General features: G+C 56.1%; 1 protein-coding gene across 2 annotated transcripts in view; it reads right to left on the minus strand.

The window, feature by feature from the left end:
- Positions 1-214: 214 nt before the first annotated feature.
- ALPK3 (alpha kinase 3) overlaps positions 215-11,765 on the minus strand; it is a 49,868-nt gene continuing 38,317 nt past the window's right edge. For both annotated transcript variants that reach the window (XM_073882216.1, XM_025892986.2), the window contains 8 exons: positions 10,690-10,837; positions 10,166-10,293; positions 9,993-10,028; positions 7,552-7,832; positions 6,918-7,006; positions 5,931-6,154; positions 3,799-3,847; positions 215-3,197 (listed from right to left, as the gene is read on the minus strand). In XM_073882216.1, coding sequence (XP_073738317.1) covers positions 2,852-3,197; positions 3,799-3,847; positions 5,931-6,154; positions 6,918-7,006; positions 7,552-7,832; positions 9,993-10,028; positions 10,166-10,293; positions 10,690-10,837 — 1,301 coding nt within the window. In that variant the 3' untranslated portion in view covers positions 215-2,851. The remainder of the gene's footprint in view (positions 3,198-3,798; positions 3,848-5,930; positions 6,155-6,917; positions 7,007-7,551; positions 7,833-9,992; positions 10,029-10,165; positions 10,294-10,689; positions 10,838-11,765) is intronic.

Here is an 11,765-nt window from a genome sequence, read left to right on the forward strand (position 1 = left end):
CCAGCCTTTACCGGTGCTTCCTTTCTTTCTGGGTTCAAGAATGTTGGTTGATGGGGCGCCTGGGTGGCTCAGGCGTTAAGTGTCTGCCTTCGGCTCAGGTCATGGTCCCAGGGTCCTGGGATCGAGCCCCGCATCGGGCTCCCTGCTCCGCGGGAAGCCTGCTTCTCCCTCTCCCACTCCCCCTGCTCGTGTTCCCTCTCTCGCTATATCTCTCTCTGTCAAATAAATAAATAAAAATCTTAAAAAAAAAAAAAGAATGTTGGTTGACGATGGTTAATTTTACTCCCCAGGTTGCAGAATTTCAAAATGGGATTGTGATAGAAGGGGGAAGAGTATCACTCGTGACACTGGACTTTGGAAAATGGTAGCCCCTGGACTTAGTCATTGGACGTGACTTTGAATGGTCTCCCCAAGTAGAGTGGGATTTACTCTTGGTTGTATGTGGGACAGTCGTAATACATCAGGTGGGAAGAACAGTGTGTGTGTGTGGGGGGTCTCTTTGCTGCTGCCACCAAGTCCTTTTCTACCCTCCCCCTCTCCACCGTTCTTCTGGAAAGAATCCCGGTCCTTTGGAAAACTGCCTCTGTCCCACTCCAGAGTGCCCTGAGCTCTAGGACAGGAATTTGAATCTCGAGTGAAGGGAGTCCCAGTGGCTGGTTGCTGTTGATCAGCCCATAGCAGCAGCTCCCGGAATGCAAGCTCTAGAGCCCCACTGGCTCCCACCGTCTCAAGCCCAATCGTTCAGCTCTTCCTTTGGCTCTGGGAGCTGCCCCAACACCCTTCCCACAAACCCTTTTTCCCTGCTAAAGTGGGTCTGAGTCCATTTCTGTTGCTCAAAGCCCAAGAAACCTTATTGAAAGTCTCTTTTGAGGCCACCTCATATATCTGTGCCTCCCACAGCTGTCAACACGGGGTCTGGCATGAAGGAGGTGCTCAGCATATGTCTGCTGAATGGACGGATGAATGAATGGATAACATTCCAACTCCCAGTTCACCAAGGCAATCTGGATCTGCAGACTGGGGTACATGAGGGCAAGAGGAAAAAGTGGGGAGAGTCCCCTGAGCACAAGAGGAGGTAGAGAAGTCAGAAGTGTCAAAACGGAGGGGCATACACGTCAGGCAAGGGAAGTTGTGGCATGGGGCTGTTGGGGAGTAAGAAGCCTCTGCAGCGTGGGAAGCAGGAAAGGGCCAGTGAGCAGCTGGGAGGCAGAGGCTGGCTGTTCCCAGGGCCGGCCTTGGGGCAGTGGAGACAGCCAGAGACGCTGGACATTTCCCCAGAGCCTCCAGCTCTGCTCTTCCTTCCTGGGTTCCTTCCTTTGTGTTCCTCTTCCAAATGAAGGAACAATTCCAAAGACCTAAGTCCCCAGATCCCCATCAGCCCAGCTGGGCAAGCAGCACAGACTGTGTCGCTGTGGTCACAAAGGCTGAGACTGACTGTCCATCCAGGAGCCAAAGCCTGGATTCATTTATTGCCGTGGGCCCAGGGGCTGTCGGGCACCCCCGGAGAACCTGCCTGGGGAGAGGGGGCCCTGACCCCGTACACCTACAACCACACCAGATGAGGGCGAGCAGGGTACACAGTGGCTGCCTTTATTGTATTCCAAGGGGAGCAGGCTAGCACCAGACCCGTCCCGTCCCCGGCCTCCAGGAGGGGCTCTCAGGAAGGCCCCAGGGTGCTGGGCCGAGCACAGCAATTCCTTGGGAGCCCGTATGTGAAGCCCCAGAGCTGGAGCCCCAGGATCAAGACCTGATGGCTGGGGCAGGCATCCTACTTCCCGGGCACAGGGACACCCTCAGCCCAGCCCGGGAGTGGACTGCATCCTTCCTCGACCTCCCCAGTGCGCTCCCCTTGGGAGACCAGGCCTAGCCCTCCTCCATCCCTGGTCTAGAGGGGATGTGAACTTCACTGTGACTGCCCATCTTGCCAGGAAGGAGCACAAGGTCCCTCTGAGCCAACACCTGCCCTCTGGCCGCAGCTGCTGACACGACCCTCATGCCGTCTCTCCCGCAGGGGCAGAGGGCCTGGGAGAGGCAGGGGGGGTGCGGACTGGTGGGCAGGGTGCGGAGTCAGGCTGGAGAAGTGCCTGGGCAAGGGGACAAGCAGAGAGGCAGCGAAGGAAAGGCAGCAGGCTGCCGGGAGGCTGGAAGCTGGGGATGGGAGATGGGGGGGGCAGGGGAGCGTGGGAAGCAGGTTGAGTGAGTGCCTGAGTGCTGGGGGAAGGAAGGGCATGAACACACATCACCAAAGACCACTGCACAAGAACAAGACAGGCTCTGGAAGTGTCCTGAGCCCCATCTGGGCTCAGTGACAGGTTAGTTGCAGGACACGCTGGGAGGCACGAGGCCAAGTAGCTGGAAGGAGAAGGCTCCCTGAGAGTCACCAGGCCAGACACAGCGCAGGATGCCCGAAGCCCCAAGGACAGAGAGAGGTCAGGGCCAAGCAAAGGTAAAGGGTAACCACTGGCCGGTGTGCTCCCAGAGTACGACATTCAAGGCAGGGTCTGGCGGGGCGGGGGGCTGGGTGTGGAGCTCATGCAGAGGACTCAGGGAGCCTCCAGCAGTGGCCAGTGTAAACTTCAAGGAGGGCCTAGGCCACCAGGCACGTGGCGGGGGGGGTCCTGGGAGCCCCGACTGACGGTGGCACCAGGAGAAGCCCCCCGGGTGCCACCATGCACAAAAGCCGTCTGATGAGGAGTGGATTGAGGAGAGGCTGCTCAGAGAGGCCCCCCTCCTGGCGCCTCCTCAGCGCACCTTCTCTGGTTAGTTCCGTAGTTCTGGAAAGTCTCCATCGCCTCGAGCTGCTTCCTTGTTGGTCTGCTGCTGGGTGGAGGCCCCCAGCCTCCTGTGGGGGCTACCGCAGGCCCTGGGCCTTGGAGCCGCCCTCTTGGGTAGGAGGCTGTCCCAGCAACTGGGTGGCGAGTGCCTCTGAGGCTGGAGGGGTGGCCTTGGAGCTTGGAGTACTCTTCCGGGTGCCCTGGGGACTGGGGAGGCCTTTCTTCTGGGGCTGAGGACTCAGCTGGCCGCCCTTCCTGCCAGTGGATGGACTCTTGGAGCCTTTGGCCTTGCCTTGAGGGTGGGCAGCCTCAGGGCCCTTGAGGGGTTTGAGCCCCAGCATCTCACAGAAGGGGTTGCACTGGTGGGAAGAGGCAAACTGGTCCAGCAGGGCAGGGAAACAGCTCTCCTTGAGGCCTTGGTATCTGCAGCCAAACAGTGAGAGCTGAGCGGGAGTCCCACCCAGAGGGAGAGCCCTGGGGGGGCCTACGGTGGGGTGGGCATGGCCAGGGTGTTATGCCCCATCCTTTTGGGGGTGCTGGGGAGTCCAGCTGGGTGGATGGATGAATGAATGGATAACTACCTCAGGTAGCAGCACCCCAAACCTGAATTCTACCCCAAAGCCCCATTACACAGTGGTGTAGGAATTCAGCACGTCCACATTCTCTGGTGTGAGGGTGATCTGCCTTGTCAGTACAAATTACAGCAGACTCTGCGTCCCCACTTTACTCCCAGGGCCCTTGCTCATCTGCATCATGACGAGCCTTCTCAAGCCAGAAGGAAGAGGAGCCCAGAGGTGCAGGTGATCCTGTGTGGGGGCATCGATACTGCTGGTCCAGCCCTGGGGTCAGGGGCACAGTGGGTGGAGGTCAGTGGCCCCCGGGACATGGCTACACGGCCACCGGTGCCCCAGGCCCCATCTGGCCACAGGCCCAGCACCTCGAGGAGGGAGACCCAGAAGAACTTGGATAATTTTACACCCCGAGAAGATTCTCAGAGGGCCTTCTGGCCCCGAGAGCTACTCACCCTCCCAGTTTCGTAGCAATCTGCACATCGGTCATCTTCCAATCCACCCCTGGAAAGAGACAAAACTGGAAGCTGGGGCAGCCCGGGTCGGTTCCAGGGCCCCCACCTCTCCAAACTGGGTATATCGCTGGACGGGAACGTGCCAGGGTTCAGGGCACGTCCTCACTTCCGGCCGGGCTCACACGCAGTGTGGGCGCCTTGCTACTGTTAGTAGTAATAATACCCCTTTTTGCAGGTGAGGAGACAGGCTCGGAGGCCAGGGGCCGGAGCAAGGTCACATTCATTCGTTCATTTGCTAACTGTGCCCTGACCATGTGCAGTGGCCACTGTGAGTCAAAGTACAAGTTCAGTTCTTACGCCTAGATCCCAACCCCCTCCAGCTGTGCAATCCTGCTCTACCGGAGACATTAGGCCACAGGCTGGGCTGGCCGCTGACTTTGAGCTGGCATCTGCTCCTTCCTCTCTGGGCAAGGGAGAGCAGGTAGGAATGGGAACGTAAACGAGGCTGGACCAGCAGAAAAGTAACAGTGGGGAAGACCGGCTTCTACCGACTCACCCAGGCAGCAAGCCCACACCTCAAGAAGCCGAGACCAGGTGACGGTGTTGGGAGAACAGAGCCAGGCAAAACGGGCCCTGGGGGACTGGCCTCTCCAGCCTGGCTGGTCTGCCCCGGCATCCCAGCGTCCACGCATTAGAGTGGGAGCCTCTCCCCACTTTCAAACTGTCCTGTCACATCCTTCTGGGGGCCTGCCTTTCGCGACCAGGGCTCAGCGCCGGGTCCGACGGATGAGAGTCGGGCACACGTGGGCCGATGTCAGCCCCGGCCCCTCCGAGCGGCGAAGGGCTACGAGAACCACCTCCAGCCCTCAGCTCTCAGAGGCGGGTAATGCAAGGGGGTGAGAGCCTCACGGGGTGTGCAGGGCTCTCGCTCAGTGTCTGAGGCATAGCGGTCAAGCAGTTAGACGTCAGTCCCTGTCATTTCTCTCTCGGGGGCTCCACCTTCCGCTCTGCACCCCGGTAACCATGGTCCCCTGCGTTTGCACAGAATTTTAGTCTGCAGAAGCACTCGCAGCCCCTGCCTCACTCAGTGCTCCCAGCCGGTCTGAGAGGTAGGGAAGAGACTGTCACTCCGTGGGAGGGAAAATGTGGCGAGGCTCAGAGAGTTTGGGGCAATCGCCCTGCCTGAGCTTTGGCTTTCTCCCTGGGTCTCCAGAGACCAGCTGGAAAGCCCTGAGACATAGACGAAAGCCGGATTTCTTTGAGTCCCAGGTCTTTCGACCGCATCGCATTATCCTTCCATTCTAGAAACTGGCGTACTTACCACAGCTTCTTGAGGACAGTGAGGATTCCCAACTCACCTTTTCACCCTCCCAGGAGTGGCTCAATGTTGGACGGATGGAGTCAACCAACAGAAGGAATGACAAACGACTTAACGTGCGACCAGCCCCCCCTCAATATACGGAGTTACACATACCGTACTCATTGTGCAGCTCAACCTGAACGAGAAGCACATTTAAGCCAGTTTTCTACCTCTGGCCCTTGGCTTTCTCACTGATTCACACCGGGGACCAGATACGGTGATGGGGGATACTCCCAGCATTCCTCTCCTCCCGCCTAGAGAAACTCTCCTTTCCTCTCCCCTGCCCGGTTCTGGCTAGAGGGTAGCCTGGGAAGGACTGGTCAGAGGAAGGAGGATTTGGGTTTGCTGGCCTTTGTTGGGGGGAAATCTGAGGAATGGTGGAGACAGAAATAAGAGGAAGCCACAGAGACGAAGTTGGTTCACATAATAAAAAGCTAACAAAAGCGGAAGGAGGAGGATGTAGAGGAAGAGAAGGAGGGGGAGGGGAGAGGAGGAGGGGGAGGGGAGAGTTTGGGAAGATTTTGGCTATGGCGGTTTAATTAGCTCCCATGTCATGTTCTTTGAACTAAATTCCTTCTTAACTGTAACTGGAGCCCAGAATGTGCTCCTGCGGATGCCACGGCAGTTCTAGACGAGGCCACTGAGGCCAGCGTGTATTAGTGGCACCTGCCGGGTCTCCTTGACCTGGTCCCGGGGCGGGGGGCGGAGAAAAGGGGAGGCAATGCCCCGCACGCTCTCCTGCACGCGCACCCACACCCGCACAGCCTCCTACCTGCCAGATCGGTGACAAGGAAGCTGCCATTTGTCCACAGATACAGCCAGTGCTGGAAGGTCTGGCATTTCCGCCGGACCTCGGAGCTGCACGATGCCTCCGGAGCGGCCGCGCAGCGCCCCTCCCGCGAGCAGTAAGGCTGCAGGGGCTGGCCCAGGTCCTCCTCCAGGGTCGCATAGGGGATATTGTTGGCAGGCCGGTAGATGAGGTACAGTGGGAGGATCCTAGACACAGTTCCACTCCGCCGTGAACAGAAGCAGGGCCCCAGAGAGCCCCTCCCTCCACCGCAACTCCACGCTCTTGGGTTGGAAAGGAGGGTCCTTCCAAGAATGGAATTCTCAGCTCTGGGACCGAAGGACAGAGAGGGAGGCCAGCTCTGCTCTGAGCTCGGGAAAGGGAATGAGGCCATTGGCTTCAGAGTCCTGTCCATGCCCTGAGCTCAGTGGGATTCGAAATGAATGGTGCTGTAGCCCCAGGAGGACCCTGAGCTTGAGTGAGGGACCCAGACCAGGCTGCGTCCAACAGAAAGGGACACCTCTAGAGAGGATGCTCCATGCCAACGAGACCCCAAGGTTCAAGAGTCAGAGTTCAGGTCTCAACATGGAAACAGTGACCATTTGCAGCTGACTCCTACAAAAACCTACACGGACACCTACTGCCCGTGGGGGGAGTCCCGACCAGCTGGCCTGGAGGTTTACCCCACCCCCATCACCTTCAGGGAGTCCCGGCATCCAGCCACCTGCATCCGCGGAGCTAAGGGGTAGGGAACTGGGGTGAGTGGGCGGAGACCCAAGAGCAGAGCAGAGGCTTTTCTAAAGTGGGCAGTTAATCTTTATTTCTAGATTTTGTGGGACCATTGAGCCGAGCATGGGGTTAGCTGCGGGCTGTAACTCAGGACGCCCCTGACGGACCCTGAAATCACTGTTCTGGGCAGAAGCTCAAGTCAGCAGGTCTGCACTCTGCGTGCCCCCCTTCGTGTGCACTTACTCGGGTACCTCCCCAAAGCCAGGGGCCGCCTGGGCTTCGGCCGCAAAGATCTTGCAGTACTCCCGACTCATGTTCTGGATCTTGCATCCCTGTGGGTTAAAGAGAACCAAGTCTGGTCAGCAAGGGTGCTCCGTCGCTCTCCAGCGTGTCCAGCTCTAAGCGGGAGGGCCATCTGCCAGGGGCCTGCAGGGGGGATTCCAGCCCTGGGAAAGGTGGGGTTCACTCCTTCCCTGCTCCCTGCTCTGCACCTGAGTTTTCTCATTTGCAAAACAAGAGGTTGTGGGCTTGTTTCCAAAGTGGTTTCCAACTTGTGTTCCCTGGAGCCCAGGAGGCAGTGCCCCCGGGGCCACGCTGTGGAAAACAAGGGGGACACTGAGACGGCCCACCCCACCCAGTCACTCTCCTTTCATCTCACGCAGAGGCTCCCGGCAAGGTATGGGTGAAGGCAACGAGAAAGGTTTCTGCTACAAAAATAGGGTTTGAAAACTATGGCCCCGCATAGCCCAGCTCTTCTCGAGACCCGTCCCAGGAACCTCATGAGGTTGACGCAGTGGCCTCTGCCTCCAGCCGGACCCAAGCTGGGGGAGGGGAGGAGGTGACAGTAGAAGGAGGGACCGGGGATGGGACGCTGTACCTGAATGGTGACGTCGTAGTTCCTGCCCAGGAGAGAGGTCTCGCTGCTGGGTCCAAACACAAGCAGGCTGGACACCTTGATGATGCACGTGCAGCCTGACTCGAAGATGGGCTCCAGGCCATAGATGACCCTGGCCTGGGAGGCCTTCCGAAGGCCAGACCCATGCCCAGCCCCTCGTAGCTCCTCGCTCACCAGGCGCCCAAAGAGCTTGTCCCCCCAGCAGCCAGAGTCAGCCAGACCCTTAGCAAACACCATGGGGGTCATCTCTATCTCCTCTCCGACTGCAAGGGAACAGGGAAGATGTGGAAAACTAGAAGTTGCTGCCCCACCGAGGTGGGTCTGTCGGGCAGGGAGAGCCGGAACAGACTCCTACCCGCCACTCTGGCGTGCTCACTCGCGCCCATGACTGCTCTCTGGGGGTCCGTACACTGTGGGGCCCAAGCCAGCCCGTGAGCTCCCGAGGGCGGATCTGTGCCTGGACACAACCCCCACTGTTTAACAGTGCTTGAGTGTGCCCGGCACACAGCAAGGACGAGGTCCGTGTCTGCACAAGGCACGGCTTTTCCGTGGAAGCGGCAATCCATGCATGGATTTTGTTTGGGAATTAGGTGTTTTGATCAAATGAATAAATGTCTCCATCTCAACCAACATGTTTGACCGAAACAGTCTGCAGGACCCATCCAGTAGCATGAGCTGCCCCAGTGCTCAGCCTGTGATCCCTACAAGACATTTCCCTGTCAAGGGACCCCAAGCTCCCTAAAGAACTGGCTGATTCCAGGTCTCAGGCAGGAAGTGGACTCGATGGACCTAAAATGTCCTGCCTGACCAGAGAGCAAAGAAGCCACAAAAATCCGCAGAGGCTTGTCAGAAGGACGTAGGAGCCAACTTTCTGAAGGGGCTTCCACCACGGGCCCAAATCAGACAATCATACCAACCGAAAAGAATGATTTCTACAATGTGGCAAACATATCAAATATGTTTTAAAAATTACATTCTTAATTGTATTTGGAGAAAATTCAGTCCTCCCTCCCCACACACAAAAACCCCCCAAACCTCATTGCTGACCTTTGGAGGATGCTAGGACACCAACTCAGGGCAATAAAAGGACCATTTCTTCTTTACAGAAGAAATTCAATGGATGGATGAAGAAATGACAGAATTAAAATACTCCAGTTGTAAACCCTAATGAGCTCGTGGATTCAGGCAATAACTGGTAGCTGCTAAAACCTCTAGGTAACAAGTATCAGATACAGTTTTTAAACTTTTCCAAAGACAGGGCAGAAAACAACTGAATGAATGCAGGGGTTAATCTTAATGTTACTAGAGTAAAACGATCAGACATTAATTGTGTGCTTCTAGATGGGATGCTAAGGGGTAGACAGAGCACACCTGTGAGGTGGCCTTGCCCACCCCCCCCCAAAGAATTGCACCTGAATCTGACCAAGCCTCTTGATTGGATTACCAGTCTAGGAGAAGCACATGAGAAGGGGAACATGTTAAATGGGGTTAAATCAACAAAATCTAGAGTGTAAGAAATCCTACATAACAAGTGACTTCAACAAATAAAAAGGGGAAACAATGAGCAAGAACAGTTATGTATTAGAGAGGCTGAAGATCGATCTGCCCAAAGCAATGAGTCCTTCCTAATCCAAGTAAACCAACCCTTACGAGACAATTGGGGAAATGCGACTGTGTTTGAGCAAATTAAAGAACTATTGCTACGTGTTTAGGTGTGAGGTTCTATTTGATATCGATTACACTGGACAACTGATCAAAAGGCACTAGTTGAGTGACTGAGTGATTAAATGGCGAATGAATGAATGAATGAATGCATTAGTTGGCAGTGAGGCTCTAAAAATTTATCACCAGCTGCCTTCACAGCCCTAATCCTCAGTGTATTTCCTAAGGAAGCAGCACAGACTTTTGCTCTAATGTTCGGGGAAATGCCTTATAACTCAGGGATAGCACAATCACCAGAGACCTCCTGAAGATGCAGTTTTTCTGGGTCCCTTTCCCCCGAAGTTGTGATTAAGGATATCTACAGCAGGGCCCTAGAAACCGCATATTTAGCAAGCTTGCCAGGGGGATCGGAGGCAGGAACCCACAGAGCACGGTGAGAAACCCCAGGAAGGGAGCTGACAGGGTAAGGCAGGCTCTAGCGGCCAGGCCTGCCCTTGGTCAAGGGCTCCAACATGGGCCAAGGGCATGAGGCTGAATTAACCTCTCGTGGAAGGGCCCCTTGGCCACTCCTTCCCTCACGATCTTCGGAAATAGCCGTCCTCCCCATCCTCCATCCCGAGCCCTATCCTAAACAACGAGGCCAAGGGTAGCTGGGTGTGGAGGTAAACATGGCACTGGGAATGGATAAAGTAGGTCCTCCCCGAGGACGGCAGGCGTGGGGATGAAGGCCCACCCGCCCCTCCCCCAGACAGGCATCATACCTTCACCTTCTTCTCTGGAGATGAACCCCGACAACACTGTGGAGGAGAAAAAGAAGAGGAGGCAGTTGTCCTCGGGCTGGCCTGCCTGGAGAGAGCACCCACCCCGCAGAGACGACCGCGGTCCTCCCTCAGGAGCCAGGCTGGGCAGAGAGTGCGGGAGGGGGCTCACTCACCCTCGGGGCTGAGGCAGAAGTCGGTAGCGGCCGAGCCATGCTCGTTGTGGATGGTGCACTGATACACGCCGCAGTCGACAGGGGACGCCTGCACGATGGCCAAGGCTGCCGGCCCCTCATCCCCCGCACTGCAGAGACGGGAGACACCCCCACCTGTGAGGGCCATTGCCATGCACAGCCCAGCGCCGGGCTGTGGTCCTGAGGATCGTGACACCCTGTCCTCAGAGGCTGCAGGACCCCGGCTCCGAGGGCGAGTGGTACCGTGGTCAAGGGCTGGTCCTGGATCACACAGTTCTGGCTGGCCGTCCTGACACTCCCTAGCTGTGGGACACTGGCAAGTGATTTAATACCTCGGAGCCTCCACTTTCTCCTCTCTACTAAGGAAATACTAGAATCTCCTCCTAGGGTGCCCGTGAGCATTACGTGATAGATGGGCTACAGCCACAGCGGGAGGACTATGCCCCCCATTCTCGTCGCTGTACTTAGGGAGCCAGGCAGGTGGACATGGTGTCCGGCTGGCTTACCTCCTGCCCACCTCGCCCACTGGGCGCTGATCCTTGGCCCACGTCAAGACTGAGTCACTAAGAATGTTGAAAAACTGGCACCAGAGCTTCAGGCTGCCCGAGGCGTCAGGAAACTGCTCCACCCGAATCTTCCGGATCACCTGTGGGGCTGAGAGCAGGGGCCCAGTTAGGGACATGCCACTTCCCTGCCATCTTGTGCCCCCCACCCTGGCACCACCCCTGCTTCCCTGGGTGTCCCTAGTGGGACAGGTTGAGAGAAAACAGAATTCAAGCCTGCCCATAAACCCACTGCTTCCTGGCCGCCAGCCGCATCCCACCTGTTTCTCTGAGGCGTTTGCTTTGACTCCCAAGCACACATCCTAGCTGGAAGGCCCTACTCCTGGGTCCCGCACCCCGGGCCTGGGACAGCCTCAGAGCCCAGGACAGACGGTGGTGAAGAGAGGACAGATGGCAGCTGCACTCATGGGGAGCCCAGCATAACGTAAATAACTGTTGCATCACTATGAAACTGATGTCAGATTATATTATGTTATGTTATAATGTATTATCTATATACATACATTATATTAGACATACACGTTATATTACATTACTATATATTATGTTACAACTATACTCAAATAAAAAAATTTAAAAAAAATCCATGAGAGACGAAACGCATAAATGGGAAGAAGAAACAGCACCACAAATTACCAGAATCAGAAATTTCCGAGGTCATGTCAGAACCTTCAGATATTAAATGGATCACAGAGGACGCTATGGCAAATATTACCCTCGATATTTGTTTTATAGATGAAAAGGCAGAGTTCACTGGATGGTATTGGCTAGGAAAGCCCACCCAAGAAGAAACAGAGAACGCCAATGGCCTTACATCTATTAAAGGAACTGAGTTCACTAAAGACAACAAAGAAAACACAACAACGGAACATAAAGCTTCTCCCCAAATAAAATGCAAGGCTCCTGTGGCGAGAGAGAGCGAGCGAGAACTTCAGTTTGCGTTCTAGGCCCTAACTCGAGGAACCTGTGTCTGGATCCCGACCCTCCTGCTCTGTACTCGGGGGACAAGTCTGTGCAGA

Source organism: Callorhinus ursinus, unplaced genomic scaffold (assembly GCF_003265705.2).
Source record: "Callorhinus ursinus isolate GAN/ISIS: 27379988/994484 unplaced genomic scaffold, GSC_fseal_2.0 scaffold45, whole genome shotgun sequence".
Lineage (NCBI taxonomy): Eukaryota > Metazoa > Chordata > Mammalia > Carnivora > Otariidae > Callorhinus > Callorhinus ursinus.